This window comes from Muscardinus avellanarius (genome assembly GCF_963383645.1).
Source record: "Muscardinus avellanarius genome assembly, chromosome: 2".
Classification (NCBI taxonomy): Eukaryota; Metazoa; Chordata; class Mammalia; order Rodentia; family Gliridae; genus Muscardinus; species Muscardinus avellanarius.
The window spans coordinates 108,573,433-108,590,607 of NC_137787.1; the positions used below are offsets into that span (position 1 = coordinate 108,573,433).

Below are 17,175 nucleotides of genomic sequence, written 5' to 3' on the forward strand. Positions count from 1 at the left end.
CAATGTTACACAAGCCGTGGGGAAGGGGGAGGGCAGGGCACGGAGACGGCCACCAGCCGGGCCTCCAACCTCGGGACCTACTGACCCCTCACCCCGGCCACCCCGACGCTCAATTCACGGCCCCGCCGGGCTGTCCGCGACCCCGAGGCATCTGCGCGGAAGCCGAGCGTCCTCGGAGGCTGGGGAGCCGGGAGACTCGGCCTCAAGTCGGAGGCCGACCGCCCCGCTCGGGGCAGGGGGGGCTCCTCCCGGCGCCGCCGCTGACTCGGCGAAACCCGAGCCGCGGGACCGACGCCCCGCCCCTCCCCGCCCCGCCCCGCCCCTCCCCGCCCCCGCCCCGCCCCGGACTGGGGTCTGAGCGGCGGCGGCGGCCGCGGCAAAACGGCGGGAGCCAGCGGAGCGCCGCGCGGCCGCGCAGCATGACCGCGCTCGGCGTGCAGGTAGCCGGGCAGGGGGCGCCGCTCGCCCGGGAGGCGGGGAGGAGGAGGGGCTGCGCCCCCCGCGAGGTCCAGCCTCGGGGGTGGGGGGGCGGCCGGTGGCGCCCACCGTCGTTGCAAACCTGCCGGGTCCCCTGGGGGTCCTCGGGGCTGTCCTGGGGGCGCCCCCCCCCACGCCGCTGCGGCGTCGCGGTCTCCCCAGGTCGCTGCGTGCGGCTGGCGGCCCCGGGGCTCCCATCATCCCCGGAGAGGAGTCGATGCCTCTTTTCCTATCACCTGTGGGTTAGGTTCACCGCGGGGAATCTCCTTTTTAAAAGCGAGGCATTTGGGGCCGAGAACCGACTGAAGCTTGCCTTACTCTGGGGAGGATGCGACTCTGGGGGAGCTAGAACTTTCTGGAAGTGTGGGATAGTCCACCCCCCAGTCGTGTTTGGGATGCTGATCGTGAGGTGGATTTGCAAGAGGCTGGCACCTCCGAAAAAAGACTACAGAGGAGGGAGGAGATCCGCTGCTCCAAAGGTTTGGTTTCTCTTTGGGGTGGTACAAGATGCTTATGTTGGCCAAGAACCCACACCTTCCTGCCCCTTCCAGAGGGAAGTCTGCTGCTGACTTCCTTATCCACATATCCCACCGCTGGCCTCCGGATTGGACGATCCTGCCCTGATGACCACAGGCCTCATGGTTATGCTGGACTCTGCCTTCAGAGGCTCAGACCCCTATCATGTTAGGTATTGCAGCATGTTTATTTGAGTTGGGGGAATCGCCCTGTATCGCCCAGGCTGGTGAAGAATTGAAGTGGTCCTCCTGCCTTAGTTCCTCCCCCATCCAGTAAGTGGGAAGACAGGGGCAGTGCCATGGTGTCCTGCTCTGCCCATTTTATAGATGAAATAACTGAGGCTCAGAAGTAACCTGTCCACAGTGGCCAGCCAAGTTACAGAATCAAGATTCAAACCTGGAACTTTCTGCCTCCCAATCCCACCCTCCCCCTCTATCTTTCCTGGAAGCAGAAATGCTGCCGCAGGCTTCCCCCAAGACCCCTTTTAGCTAACACCCAGACCCTGGGTTGGGCAAGGCACCCTGGTCTGGTGAATTCCTCCTTGTTCTGGGCCTTCCCTGAATCATCTCCAGTGACAGTCCTGGGAGGAAGGGAAGGAGGAGGAGGCCACGACCAGATGTGTTCTCTCAAGAAGTTACCTGTGGCTAGGGAGAGAGACTTGTCTTGTAAGCGGGTTATCAGGAGGTGAGTGTAAATTAAGGATGCAGGTCTCGGGCAGGATAGCTTGTCAAGAAGGGAGACTTTGCGCAGGGCTAAGGGATGCTAGCCAGGTGAGGAGGAGGATGTGCTGGTGGGGGCTAGGCAGGGCCTGAGTCAAGCCCAGCGGCTCTCCTCTGAGCTGGACAAGGCCACCCAGTGGTGGGGGAGTGCTGGGCTGGCTTGGTGCTTACAGGCACTTAGCTTTTAAATTTGTCCCCACAATGAGCACACAAGGTAAGCAGTACTACTATCTCCACGTATAGGTGAGGAAGCACAAAGAAAGAGGAGGTGAATGACAGCTAAAAAACAAACTTTGGGTCACACAGGCGGGGACAGTTGGGGGGTGGGGGTCGGGCGCTGGGGCTGAAAGGAACAGAGATAGACTGGCCTATTCGCAGGCTGCAGAAGAAATTTCAGGGTGTTGTTGCTGGTGGTGGTGGTGATGGGCCTAGGCAGGGTGGGTGTTGAGAGGTAATAAATATGGGAGTCATGTTGGGGCTGCAGGGAATAGTAGAAGCTCAAGGTATCTTTTGGAGAGTGCTATTGGTTGAGGGGAGAGAGGGGAGACAGGATCATGGCATTGGACTCGGTAACCCAGTAGCATGGAGGAATCTTTGCTCTCCAATCTCTAAAAATCATTCAAGGTCATGGGGAAATAGAAAAACATGTTATTTTTTTAAGCAGAGGAAGTCAAAGTCTTGAGATTTAACTGATCACATGAGGGACCGCTGGGGTCAGCAGGTCAGAGGCAGGACTACGCTGCCTCCTTCCCCACTTGACTGCCCTTCCACTGAGTGACTGCTGCCCAGTTGCCCTCCAGGAGAGAATTCCAGGCCCTGGCACAGGAGGTGAGGCGCCAAGTGGTAGAAAATGAAGACTCCAATATGCATTATTGTTACTAATATTATCGACCGCTCCCAAGAATTTATCATGCATCTTTATTTATGTGAACTCATTTAATCCTTGGGATTTTATTGTTGCTGGTGTGAAACTCAGGGCCTTGTGCATGCTGGGCAAGTGCCCTTACACCCCTACCCAAATCTTTGGGGATTTTATTGTTGTGAGAGCGAGTTTAAATGAAGCCCTGCTGTGGGCAGGAGGAGGGAAAGATGTCCTTATATCAGATATCAGCACTCTGCAATCCCAGGGTGATGTCTTAGGGCTGGAGATTAAAGTCCAGTCTGGGCCCAGGAAAGGTGGGGCTGAGGAAAGGACGGGACGTGCCTGTTAGCCAGACAGTGTAATGTCCAGGGTCAAAGGCTCCCGGGGCCCCGTCGTCTGCTGACTTCTTTGCACCGGGCTCTCCCAGCCTCTGACCATATATCAATCTCTAGGGATTTTGTAACGTCAGGTGCCTGCAGGGCCTTTGCTTTCCTGCAGGTGTCACCAGCCTCACTCCAGAAATGAGAAAACAAGGCCCAAAGAGTTAAGAAACTTCCAGAGGACAGATACTGGTATTGGTTTGTACTGTGGACATAGAGGCACAGCTTTCACTTTCCTTTGGTTTGTTTCTTACCAGTAGATTCTCTCTTTTTCTCTTTTGCAACACAAGCTGGGTATGGTGATGCATGCCTGTAATCCCAGTACGTGGGAGGCTGAGACTGGAGGATCACAGGCTCAAGGATAGCCTCAACAATTTAGTGAGGCTCGCAGCAACCTAGTGAGACCCCGTTTCCAAGTAAGAAATAAAAAACTGGTCTGGGGATATAGCTTGGAGGTAAATTGCCTCTGGATTCAATTCTCAGTACCAAATAAGTAAATAAATAAATAAATAAATAAATAAATAAATAAATAAATAAGAAAAGAGTATAGGCAGACATGGTAGCCCAGGCTTGTAATTCCAGTACTTAGGAGGCTGAGACAGGAGGATCACAGGTTCAAGACCAGATTCAGCAACTTAGTGAGGCCCTGTTTCAAAATAAAAGACTAAAATTTGGCTGGCGGTTTAGCTCGGGAATAGAATACTTCTGGGTTCCATCCCTAGTACCACACACACCAAAAAAAAAAAAAAAAAAAAAAAAGGGAGTATAACTTGGAGGTAGAATGTCCGGGTGTTCAATCTCCAGAAACTCCCTCCCGCCGCCACCACACACACACACACACACACACACACACACACACACACACACATACATACTGCAACCCAGGCTCCTAAACCTCCAGTGTCTCGAGCAGGTCTATTGCAGTTGACGTGAGAACAGAGACCCAGGGCTGGCTTGCTGAGTCCCCCCTACCATCTGGTTTCGTGCCCAAAGCCCTCCACTTCCTGGCTCCACCCCAGAAAGCCAGGAGACATGGTTTGAGAATTACAGCCTACACTCCTACCTGACTACTTTTGCAGCACCCAGGACCTTAGTGGAGGCACTGGTCCTAGTTCTGACATGGCCCTTTGAACTTCCCTCTGTACTCACATCCTTTTCGTCAGCAGTGACATGGAGCCCTGGCACACAGGCCTGTCACTGAGAAGGCCCAGTGAATGTTACTAGTGGAATGATTCCCCCTCTGCTCTCTATGCAGTTGTCTGGGCAACTATACCAAGCATTGTTGTGATTTAGGTGAGTGATACTGGGCAAGTTCCTTGTTTTCTGCGTGAAGTTTTCTTTCTTTCTTTTTTTTTTTTTTTTTGGGGGGGGCTACTGGGGATGGAACCCTTTTACCTCCGGGCTATACTCCCAGACCTAATTTATATTTATATTTTATTTGGAAACAGGGTCTCTTAAGCCAGCGCGGCTGGCTTTGAACCTGCGGGATCCTCCTGTCTCTGCCTCCCAAATGCGGGGCTTACAAGCGTGCGCCACCACGCCCGGCTCTGCATGAAGTTTTTTACTCTATCAACCTCATAGGTTTAAGAAGAAAGTGGGCTGCTACTCAGACAGCAGTGCCGAGAGCAAACTGCTTCCTTCCTCCTGTGTCTTTGGGTTGAAATAGCAAGCACCTCCAGTGTGGGTGACACCAGCAGACAGTCTGGTGTGCAGGGGCTCTGACCAGTCTCCCAGGGGCCAGGCTTTGCACTACATTGGCACGGAGAGGTGTGGCCCGCACCTGCCTTTGGAAGCTTAATTTGCGCTTGGCACAGGGCACACCCACGGTCCCCTTTCTCCATTCTCCTGGTTCCCTAGCAGTGGCTGTCATGTATAAGCTATCTGCTTTTCTCAGCTCCCAAACTGGCACATAACCTGCTTCTATACATACTGTAAAGGGGGTAATTCAATCTATGACTGGGTAGGAGACTCAATTTAAAGGGGGCTTTAGATGGAAGTGACAGTGGTTGCCAACCTGACCCTTTATCCCATGGCCCTTCCTTAAGTACCTACTAAACGCCCAGGCAGAACATTGTGGCAGGGACTGGGAATACAGCAGTGCCCTGACGTGGAGGCCTTGCCCTCCTGGAGGACACAATGTCCAAGTGAGACAGACAATGTTCGTGACTACAAAGTGTGACCAGAAAGGTGAAGAAAGCAAAGAAAGTGCCTGGTGGAGAAGCCAGGAGAGGATTCACTATGGCTTGGGTGGGGGTGAAAGACACACCCGAGAAGTGGACTTTAAACAGCATAAAGAATGGAGAAAAGGAAGCTGGGCATAGTGGTGCGTGCCTGTAACCCTGTACCTGTGAGGCTGAGACAAGAGGATCACAGGTTTAAGGCCAGCCTCAGCAACTTAGTGAGACTTCCAGCAACCTAGTGAGACCTTGTTTCAACAACAAAATAAAATAAGATCAGATAAAATGGGCTTGGGATGTATCTCAGAGGTAGAATGTCCCTGGGTTCAGTACCAAAAGAAAAAGGAAAGAAAGAAAGAAAGAAAGAAAGAAAGAAAGAAAGAAAGAAAGAAAGAAAATGGCAAAAAGGAGTCATTTTGAAGGGATGAGGGAGCTCCAGAGAGCCTGTTGGGCAGAGGGATGGGGAGGTCTGGGGAAGAAAGTTCTAGGCATGGAATAGGCTGCCATGGTGTTGAGGGAGAGTGTCCTGGGACATGCACTTGGAAAGGTAAGAAGACAGATCTTGCAGGAGTCTGATTCTATCTTTTGCTTTGTGGGTTGGGAGAGGTTGGGTGCCCAGGTAGCATCTCAGGACAACAGATAGGAGATGCCTCACTGGACACCTAGTTTGCATGCCAGGAGGCTGAGCAGGTGAGATGCACCCCTCCATTGCTGAGAGGCTGGGAGCTGCAGTGGCCTCCTCATGCCCAGACACTACTAGACCAGCCACTTCAGCCAGCTCTGGGTAGGGCACAGGCCAAGCAAGGCCAAAGGGCAGGGTGCAAACATCACTTTCATTACTTGGGAGAATGAGATCGTATGACATAGAGGCCAGACCAGGTGTAGAAGGTGCAGAACCTGGTGGGTAGGGGTTGGGATGAAACTATATGAACTGGGGAAGGAACAAGCTTGTGTACTGGCATGCTAACATGCCATGCTTCATACAGCCTGTGGCCCCAGTGGGCAGCATTCTTGTTTTGGGTACAACAAACTCAAAGCAGGCTGTGTGCTCAAGGTCATAGGAGCCAGGCTAGGCAGGTTTTCTGAGTTCAGAACTGAGTAGAGTCTGCAGGTCAAGTTGGGTTCTTCACCCATTGTAGAGATCTTGAAAGGAAGAATGGTATGAGAAGAGTTTGTGCCTGTGAACACCAGATGGTCCACACTTACAGGTCTACAATGGAGGACAGAGGACAGGCAGACAGGGTCCCCCAGTGGAGGGGTCCTATGCTGTGGAAGCCTAATCAGGGAACAGTTCCAGTCTTCCCAGGAGACCAGAGCAGAAAACAGGCTGCAGGAGGCTGGAAGGCACGTTCTTGGTGTTCCTGGAGAGGGTGTGGTAAGGCGCTGGTGCTGACCCACTGCTTCTGGTGTTGTCTTCTAGGCCCAGAGGATGTTGGGCCAAAGGAGGCCTCAGCGGTCCTTCTTCGAGTCCTTCATCCGGACCCTCATCATCACGTGTGTTGCCCTGGCTGTGGTCCTCTCTTCTGTTTCCATCTGCGATGGGCACTGGCTACTGGCTGAGGACCGCCTTTTTGGCCTATGGAACTTCTGCACTATCACCAACCAGAGTTGGCCACACTGCCTCAGAGACCTGAGTCAGGCACACGTGCCCGGACTGGCTGTGGGCATGGGTGTGACCCGCAGCGCAGGTGCCATGGCAGTGGTGGCTGCCATCTTTGGCTTGGAGCTCCTTATGGTGTCCCAGGTGTGTGAGGACATCCATTCCCGGCGCAAGTGGGCCATTGGGTCCTTCCTCCTCCTGGTCTCTTTCGTCCTCTCCTCTGGGGGGCTCCTGACTTTTGTGATCCTCCTCAGGAACCAGGTCACACTCACCGGCTTCACCCTGATGTTTTGGTGCAAATTCACAGCCTCCTTCCTCTTCTTCTTGAACGCTATCAGTGGCCTTCACATTAACAGCATCACCCAGCCCTGGGACCAACCAGAGAAATTCTAGGGTCTTCTTCAGGACCTCAAGTCCTACAAAAAAGCATGGTCAAGATGGAACTCTGCCAACATGTGACCCTGAGTGGGAAGGGAGTGGGACAATGACCTTGAGCCTGCAGCCTTTTAGCCACTAAGCTCTAGGTGTCTGCCAGCATGACCCATACACCTCTGTAGCTGGTGGGCTGCAGGAACAGGCGTCAGTACCACCATCTGCACAGATTTCGACAAATGTATTAAGATGTTGATTTTTTTTTTTTTTTTTTTGGGTACTGGGAATGGAATCCAGGACCTTATTCATGCTAGGTAAGCACTCTACCACTGAGCTACATCCGCACTCCTAGGATGCTGATTTTTAAAAGAAGAAAAATATTTTAAAACTTGTGTTGGGTTTTCTTCCCTGGACTAGAATAGATTGGGAGCAGCTCCAGTAACTGGTGCGTAGGCTAGCTGTCCAACCGAGCAGAGCTCACACTGTTGAATTGACTTCGTGCTGGGATATTGACTGTAGGGGCCCTGGGGCTCTCGAGGTCACTGGAATGAATTGTTCTTCCACCGCAGGACCAATCAGTGTCTAGGACATTCCTCCACCACCTCAAGGGTCTTGGTGCTCCTCTCCCTGGCCCCAGTAGGTTCCTAATAGGTTTTTTAACCATTTGACTTAATTTCTCTCCTGCCCACTGTAAGATCCTCACAAACCCAGATAACTCCAGCTTTTTGCAGCTGGCTGTCCCTTCTGGTACTCTCGCTGTCACAATCCTTTCTTGAGCAAGTCCTCCCAGGAGGGGCCCGCTGATTTTTAACACACAGTCCTCCCTGGGCCAGCATGCATTGTGCGGGTTTCAGTGTCTGTCCTTTGTAAGGTCAGAGGGCCTCAAGGTACCATTTGTGATCCTAGAACACATTTCAAAGAGCAGGGACCTGGACCTGCTGGACTCCACAGGGTGTGCCGGGAATAGCCAGATCTCAGTAATGATTAACAGCCACCCCTGGGGATGAGTGGAGGTGAAGGGGGGTCAAGAACAAGTGGAGATTTCCACCCTTGCCAGCAGATCTGCAGTTTCGTTTCTCAGGTTGCCCCCTTTCCAGTCCCTTTTCTACTACACTGATACCTTCTCTCTCCCAACCTGTTGAATTGTTTTCCACTGATTGCATGTGGTTTTTGGTCTCTGTCCTGCCCTGTAGCTGCAGGTCTTTCCTGGGCTGGGCATCTGAACCTACCTGCCTCTCTAGTAACCCTCTGTGTTGCTCAGACTGGTACTGAGCTCATGGGTTCAAGTGGTCCTGCCTCAGCCTCCTGAGTAGCTGACTACAGGTGCATCCCACTTAGGATGATTTTTAAAAATCTTTACTCCAAGATGCACAGTCATGAGGCTGTAGATGCTGAATCATCAAGAAACAGGGAGTCCAGGAATTTTGCTTTTCAGTGCTGAGATGGAACCCAGGGCTAGTATACTCTGCAGCACTGTCCCACCCAGCTCCACTCTGGCCCTCCTGGGAACTGCTTGGTTTTGCAGAGAACCAAGTGTATCAGCCACACATGCTGTATCTTAGCCTGGAACATGGGGACCTGCAGCAGTCTGTAAAGTGCACAGGGGTGACTTGTCAGCAGAAAGAGGGCAGGACAAGGGAAAGCTAGCCATGGCTGGGACCAGAGCCGGCTGTCTCCACACTGATGCCTCAGCTGCTCTTCAGAATGCTTTCCCTGGACCACTCGGGGGTTTTGTTTAGTAAAAGGGGTTTAGTTATCTTTTATCCTTATATGGGGACAAAGGGGGTACAGCTACTCATGGGAACTGAGAGCCAGAGTGAACGGTGGGACTAAAGTCCCCAGGAGCTTCATGAAAGGCCCCGTCCTTCCCTGCCTGGGAACGCAGAAAGCTTGGGCACAGTCTTGGAACTCCCGCATTTGAAGTAAAAGGCTTTGGGTCAAACTGCTGCCTCCTTGCTGAGTAGATTGGGCAAGTCACAGGGCCTGGAGAACCTGTTTGTCACTGTAAAATGGGATCGTGTCATGCTTCCTAACACACCTGTCCACCCTACACACACATGAGCCGAGCCTTACACCATGTCAGAGGGATGCAAAAGCGCTGAGGGTCCTGGGGCTCCCTCGTGGCTTCACTGAATTAATTTAGGTGTTGTCCAAGGCTCCAGTGAAAGCTACTAGACAGGCATTTTTTAGTGGGGGACAGATGGCTCAAGTTTTCAGAGCCTCTAAGCTTACTCCCAAAAATGAGCCAGGGTCCAGGAAAGCCCCCTCATCCTGCAGGAAATGGTCAAGAGTGAGCCAAGGCATATTCCCTCTCTCGTTTCAGGGCCAAAAGACTGACAGATACAGAGCAAATCAGTTCCCAGATACCATTTATTTCCCCGCCTCTCCTGGGTTGCCTGGACTGCTCTTCCTGTGGGGGAACACCACAGACCAGTCCCAGGCCCTCATTCCCCCCCCACTTTGCCCCAGGTCACTTCAGTTCTGAGGAATCCCAGGCCTGGGGAGGGGTGTTTACAGCCACAGGGAAGCACACAGGATGTCTGCTGGAAAGATGGTGGCCTCTGGTGTCCTGCCCTCCACAGGACTTGTTGGCTTCTGTCCAGGAGCAGCTGTGTTGCAGCTCTCAGATGATGCTGGACCTGCAGGTCCCCCGGCTCTGCTCGGAGGGGCAGGTCTTGGTGCCAGGACCACCGGTGCCGGTACTGAAGGAGGAGCTGAGCCCCACGGGGCGCAGCGGCAGTTCCTGGAGGTTCCACTGCCGCCACTTCTTCTGAACTTCCAGCTGCACCTGCCCAAGACCAGCTCTCAGCAGCAACCCCGGCCCAAGCCCGGCTCACACCTGGGGGCCTCCACACAGGGCCTGCCACATCTGCCCATCTGGGCCTGGTGTCTCCTCACCTGAGGGCCATTGACCATCACCAGCCTCATGTTTCAAGTTCCTGGGCACTTATAGTAGCCATTTCCTTACATCATTTCCCAAAGAAAGGACTTAAGACTCGTCTCCCAAACTGCAGAACTCAGCCATCCAGATCCTCAAAAGAGTTTTTGCTTATTCCCATGAAGCCACCCCAGCTCTGAATTTACCAGGGAGCTGCTCTGGGCATGCTTCCCCGACTGGAGCAGCCAGACCCTTGACCTTTAGCCTCTGATGGAAAGCATCAGTGGTCATTCCCATCCAAGTGGAAACCAGGTCAATAGCCAGAGAGAGGCTCTGTTTGAATGCAGCACCATATTCAACCATTGCTGATTATGTGTCTTTTGCTGCCCCCTGGGCTGACCCAAATGCTCCAGACCAGAGTCCCCTAAGTGAGTGCACGGCCCCAGGAGCCGGGGTGCTGCTGAAGCCCGCCAGGGGCTGAGCTGGAGGTGCGGCTTCCGATCCATCCCTTTCACCCAGGGGAAGAATGAGGCGCAGCCCCTGTAGCCTGGGCTCTGCTTTGATGCCCGCACTCTCCCCTGTTTCCTACACTGGCCCTTGTAATAAAATCCCTGGGTTGCTTAGAAAATGACCTTTTCTGAAGCCCTAGCCCAGACCTATGGAATCAGAAGTTCTGCTGAATCAGAACCAGGGCAGTGCTCGGGTAGTGTTTTAACATCCAACAAGCCAATCTACTTTTATTGCGCTCAAACACCTATAAGACTGATCAAGCCCTTGCCATGGGCCCCTCCTTCCCGCCCCCCCACCAATAAAAAAGCAATCTCCTCAACCTGCAGCTCCGTGGAGCTTCTGCCCTGGAATCCACTGGCAACCTAAGAGCACTCACCTCCCCGTTGAGGAAGCAGTAGAGGACAGCCACCACCAGCCCCTGCAGGAGAGAACAGGGGTCAGTGCAAGTACTTTAGTGTCAGCCCTGGGCAGTGGGCCTGGGACCCATTCCTCCCACTCTTCCCACCCCGGCCCTCTCCTCACCAGCTGCCACTTACTCCCCCATCTCTTTTCTCAGGAGAATTACCTCTCCTGGGCCCAGCAATGCTCCTGGCTGTGCTCACACCATCCGACTCTGAGTCCTTGTCACCTGTCGTCCCAAGTGTCTCACACAGGGGCTCTGTAGTGTCAGTGACAGACAGGAGCTGCCAACTTGGATCCAGCCAGCAGGGATGAGGAGGGTCACCTGAATCAGTGCCCTGGGCCATCTGGGAGCTGTGTGGCCTTCCTGCCTAGTGGACAGTCAGGGTCCCCGGCTCTGCCAGGGCAGGGATTCCAGGCTGGGCAGCCAGAGGCCTGCAGAGCCATGAGCCAGGTAAGGGGCTGTGCTGCTCACCACCTCGCGGGGCCCACCTGTCCCCATTGAGGCCTGTGTGTCTCTCTCCCCCTCCTCCCTAGTTCTACCAGGCCTGCACTCAGTTGCTTACCACCTCAGAGACCCAAAGGGTGATGACACAGCCTTCTGGGGTGAGCTATTACTGCACAGGTATATTGGCTTCTTCTCTTTTAGTGCTGGGGCTTAACCCCAGGACCTTATGCATGCTAAGCACATGCTCTACCACTGAGGCCCAACCTTAGAATACGGGCACTTTATTGGGTAAGTGTCAAACCCAGAAGAGTTGGCTTTGGAATTGTAGGCATCCGTGACTGCTAAATAGAAAGGGGACTACCAGCATGGCAGGAAGGCTTACTCAGGGCTGCGAGGTTTCCAAATTTTGTAGTACATTAAAATCATCTGGCAGTTAGTGTCTCCGGTTGTACTGTACCTCCCAAATCCCATCCTAAGGTTTGGGAGTGAGGACCTGAGCAGCTTTTGAAGATTCCAGAGACAGAGATGGTGGTGCAGGCCTATAATCCCTGATTGGAAGGCTGAGGCAGGAGTATTGCAAGTTGAGGCCAGCCTGGGCAACATCGTGCCTTGGGTTCAACCCCTAATATAACCTCCCACAGAAAGATTCCCAGACAGTTAGAAGAGGTTCTAACTGTCTAACAGTGGGAACCATTGTTAGGGAGATGGAGGAGGCTATGAAATAAATCAGGCCCGGACTGGGGGCACAGTCTGGCTGGAGTCATGTGGGATTCTGTGTTCCCTGATGCTTCATTGAATCCTCACCAAGCCCTTGGTGGAAGGTAGAGGATCCCACTTTATAGTTAAGGGACTGAGTCATAGAGGGGTTCCAGCAGGACTGGAATTGTGTGTACTTCACGCAGAGCTGGTGGTCAAACCAAGGCTGCTCCCTGTCTCATGGGCCTAGGGTTGCTGGACCAACCTGTCCTGTGTCCAAGGATTCACTTACACTTCTCAGGGAGGGCAGGAGTCCTGGGTGAGGAAAAGTTAGCCATGCCCCAAGAGTACACAGGGCAGGGCTCGCACACACCAGCATGTTTACCACATTTCACAGCTGTTATGCAATCGTTAAAAATGAAGACTTTGCAGAATTTTAATGCTATGAAGAAATGTTCTCGTTTTTATTATTGCAGTACTGGAGACTGAACCCAGGGCTTTGCATATGCTAAATGCTGAGTTACATTCCAGCACAAGAAATGTTCTTGATGGGTGTGATAGAGAGTTAAAGCCGGAGAAAGAACTATACACATCATGATCCTCATTACATGAACATGTGTGTATCTGTGTGTTGTGTATGTATCTTTCTGGTAGATGTTATTTCTGGAGTATTAGATGGGGGTTCCCTAGCTTTTTTCTTAAGGTTCTGGGGATTGAACCCAGGTCTTTGAGTTATGTTAGCCAAGCACTCTATCACTGAGCTACACCCTTGTCCTCCTTTTTTATTTTACTTTGTTTTTTTTTTTCTTTTCCTTATTTTCCACATTACCTGTAATAAGGAAGTAGGACACAATCAGGAAGGATTCATGCATTTCAGATTGTACAAGTATATGTCAGGGAGAAGAGTATGATGGTTGTATGTGTTCTTTTTGTGTGTGTATGTGGTACTGGGACTGAACCCGGGAGATTCTACCTCTGAGCTACACCCCCAGCCCTAATTTTTTATTCTTTATCTTGAAACAGGGTCTCACTGAGTTGCAGAGGTCCTCACTGAGTAGCTGAGGCTGTCCGTGAACCATGATCATCCTGTCTCAGCCTCCCAAATGCTGGGATTACAAGCATGTGCCATCATGCCCGGCTGTTGTATGTGTTCTTTAAGCCTTTGTTTCTTAGAATTACAGATTAAAATGTTCATAGATGAACTAATATGATGTCTTGGGTTTACTTAAAAAGATGGGGGCCGGGCGTGGTGGCACACGCTTGTAATCCCCACGCTTGGGAGGCAGAGACAGGAGGATCACACAGGTTCGAAGCCAGCTGCACTGGCTTAAGAGACCCTGTTTCCAAATAAAAAAGTATAAGATAGGTCTGGGAGTGTAGCCCGGAGGTAGAAAGGTTTCCAAGGGTTTCCAGGAACCCCCCCCCCAAAAAAAAGATGGGGATAGCAGGCCCAGTGGCCCACACCTCAACTTGAGAGGCTAAGACAGAAGAGTCTTTAGTTAAAGGCCAGCTTGGAAAACTCAAAAAGATTCCCATCTCAAACTAACAAACAAACAAACATGGGGCCAGGATGGAAATGAAACAGGATGAGCCATGAGTGGATATCTGTAAGCTGTAGGACTGGTACAGGTGGGATAATTCTATTATTCTCCTTGTTTCTGCATATGGAAGAAATTATTTTCATATATGTACATATACATGTATTTTACTTATATGTATATATGACATATGCACACTATACATACACATATAAACTTTTTAATAATTCATTTCCTTCATGAACATTTCTGTGGGAACATTAGGAAAGTCCTTTTGGTTTTTTCTTGACACGTTCCCAGAGGCAGAATGGCCTTTGCTTGGGTAATCTACACCCCCATCCACAAGCCCCACCTCAGGGGGACAGAAAGTCCCACCTGCGTCATGAGGCAGATCTGGGTCTCCCAGCTCTCTGCAGGGTCACTTTGTGGACCTGGATCTCAAATCCCTGAACTGCTGAACAAGACATACCGCGAGCCCAGCCTCCTTGTACAGCACCAGCGTGACAGTTGCAAAAACTCCCTTGCCCATGGGTTACATTCACAGGAGGCTGGGTTCTCTAGAGGTCAGGGAGCTGGCAGGGGCTCTGGAGCGCTGGACAGAGCTGTGGAGCAGAGGAGGGCAGAGGGACTGAAGACTGGGGGAAGGGCAAGACCTGGCGCCACCCAGTACTGTGTCCTCCCTGGAACCTGTGAGTGGAATGAGGACCCTGGCCGTGCCCGCCCAAAACACACCCTGAGGACGAGGGGGCACTGAGCACCACCATGGCCCAGGCCTGCCCTGCAAAGCTCCCCTGGACGATGGGCATGCTGTTGAGAACTGGCTGTGCCTTTAGGAAAACCCACTGGGAGAAGTCGCTCACGCTCTAGGGCCGGTAGTCACTGGGCTTCTCTGGGTAATTGGTTGGCTTTCATCTTTCTTTTTCAGGGCTGGGGACAGAACCCAGCACCTCCTACAAAACAGGCAAGTGCTCACCACTGACCGCCACTACCTCAGCTGGGGTTGCTTTTATCTTATGAATACCGTAAAGCTTGAAACATTGTTTTTGTCTTTGTTTTGGCTATTGGGAAGTTTCAGACCAAACTGATGACCCACCTCTCCTGTCTTGCTAGGACTTGGTCAAATCTCTTCCTGTGTAGGAACTCAACTAGCTTTATATATTTTCCCCAACTCGTTCTGCATCTACTATTTTTATTTTTTTTATTTTTTTGCCTTCTGTATGGTCTTCCCCAAAGGGACATCATCTTATCCTCCCACCCCAAAGGAAATAGCTATGAATAAATAAATAAGTAACAATGTAAAGTTTGGGATTCATATTAAGATTTCTTTCTATCCACACGTTTCCTTTCCTTTTTTTTTTTTAACCTTGTACATCTTGTTGGATTTATAGGTAAAAGATTTTCTACCTCTCTCCCTTCTTTCTTTTTTCCTTCTTTCTTTCTCTCTCCCTCTATTTCTGTCTTATTCAGTTTTTATTTATATTAAGTTGCTCAGGCCCAGAGTTTAAAAAGTCAAGTGATTCTTGTTGGAAAACCCAGGAGCCTCCTGACACCCTGCCCCCACTTCCTGCCCCTCAGAAGTGACTGCTGGACTCCTTTAAAGATTCTAAATAATCTGCTGATTCTGCTACTTGTGGATTTTTTTTTAGCGTGAGCACCCTCTATGGACTTCCCATTATGAAGACGAGGATTTTGCTGTTTTCCTTCCCACAGGGCTCATCTTTCTGGAAGCAGGCTTTTCAGCCTTTTACACTGGGACTATGTCTATGCTGCGGACAGTTCAGACAGTGCTGGGGTGGCTTCTCCTTTGTACCTGGAGTCCTGTGTGACTGTGGGGACCGTGAGTCTCACTCAGGGTCATGCAGCACAGGCAGGTCCTGTCTCTGTGTCCCTTGGGTTCCTGATGATGAAACATCCCCCTCCCCACACCACCCCTGAGCTTCCAAGGCTTTGCCTTGCTGTCCCTGCCACCTCCATTTCTCTCTAATGAACCAGAGGGTTCTATTTTCAGCAGCAGCCACAGACCCAGAGCTTACCTGGAATGAGCCAAGGGCCAATTCAAAAAACAGCTGGACCTCCATGGCGTCCTCCGGGGAAAAGGCAAAGACAATGTAGTGGACTCCAAAGAGGGGGATCAGCAGGAGGGTGGACTTGGCCAGGCGCCTGGGGACACAGGGACACACTGCCACCTCTGCTCTGCCTCCTTCCTATCCCACAACCCAGCTACTGTCTGTTTGCTGGAAGCCTGACAGCAGTGTCCCAGACTTTTTTGTTTTGCTGGAGATTTTTGTTTGTTTGTCTTTATTTTGTTTGTGATACTGTGAATCAAGTCCAGGACGCTAAGCAAGCACTCTGCCGCTGAGCCGCACTCCTAGCCCTGTTTTTATTTTATTTTGGAAAATTCCTAACTCCCACATGCCTATCACCCAGACACAGCTCTCACCATCTTATGATCTATCCCAAGGCTTTCTGATCACCTAACTCTGTCAATAAATACATTAATAGCTGGGCATGGTGGCACATGCTTTTAATTCCAGTGCTTGGGAGGCTGAGACAGGAGGATCGCACAGGTTCAAAGCCAGCCTCAGCTACTTAGTGAGGCTCTCGGCAACTAAGTGAGACCCTCTTTCTGAATAAAGTATAAAATATGTCTGGGAGTATATAGCCCAGAGGTAGAAAAGCCTCTGGGTTCCACCCCCAGTACCACCAAAATAAATAAATAAATAAATACATAAATACATACATAAATAAATACCCAAATATCTTCTGTTTGTCTATAAATCATGTGCCTGTATTACTGCCGCTCTGTGTTTAACACTTGAAGAGCACAGCTCAGCTGGCCTTGTTATTTGTTAGATGATATCTATAAGGAGAAGTTCTTACATTTTCTTCCCAGGTTAAGGTTGCCAAATTTAGCATATAAAAATACAGGATACCCAGTTAAATTTCAATTTCAGATTCACAATAGACACTTTGAGGAGTATGTTCTAAAATGTTTTCTGTTTATCAAAAGTTCAAATGTAGTAGGCATCCTGTATTTTACCTACCAACTTTATCCTAAATCTCTAGTTCCACCCAAATTCAGAGCTTACTGCTCCAGGGCTGTTGTGGAGAATCTGACACAAGTGATCCTGGCTGCTGCCAGATTCCCAAATTCAACACATAACAGAGATCTAACACTAACTTGACTTTGACATATGTCATGGGCTGAATCTTACCCCCCCACACACACACATACACACACACTGTGTTGTTACCTTCACCCCTCAGTACCTCAGAATGTGCCTGCTTTTAGACACAGAATGTTTTAGGGGATGGGACTTCTAGCCTCCAGAACCATAAGAATATAAATTTCTATTGTGTAAGCCCTTTAGTCTGGTGTTTTGTTATAGCAGCTCTAACAGACTAATACATCTTAAAGGTTTTAAGTATGTTTGAATCACACATTTTGAATATCTGATGGAAGCTAAGATCATTCTCCCCTGAACAATTGTAGTTATGTGTCATCATTATACCGATGTGTCTGAATTCAGGCCTCGGGAGCCCATGTATACTCCCTAGCCTTGCCTGGAGGGCCAGCTTTCTGCTTCCAAGCTGCCTGTCTGA

The 17,175-nt window shown here is 51.0% G+C and overlaps 2 protein-coding genes across 2 annotated transcripts in view; one reads left to right on the forward strand and one right to left on the reverse strand.

The window, feature by feature from the left end:
- Positions 1 to 419: 419 nt before the first annotated feature.
- On the forward strand, positions 420 to 7,124 carry TMEM37 (transmembrane protein 37; the record flags this gene model as incomplete). Its single annotated transcript, XM_080689017.1, has 2 exons — positions 420 to 440; positions 6,552 to 7,124. 2 exons carry the CDS (start codon positions 420 to 422, stop codon positions 7,122 to 7,124), a joined length of 594 nt encoding a protein of 197 aa, XP_080545143.1.
- Positions 7,125 to 9,726: 2,602 nt separating this feature from the next.
- SCTR (secretin receptor) overlaps positions 9,727 to 17,175 on the reverse strand; it is a gene marked incomplete at both ends in the record, with an annotated part of 47,950 nt that continues 40,501 nt past the window's right edge. The window contains 3 exons of the mRNA XM_080689403.1: positions 9,727 to 9,891; positions 10,868 to 10,909; positions 15,606 to 15,732. Coding sequence (XP_080545529.1) covers positions 9,727 to 9,891; positions 10,868 to 10,909; positions 15,606 to 15,732 — 334 coding nt within the window. The remainder of the gene's footprint in view (positions 9,892 to 10,867; positions 10,910 to 15,605; positions 15,733 to 17,175) is intronic.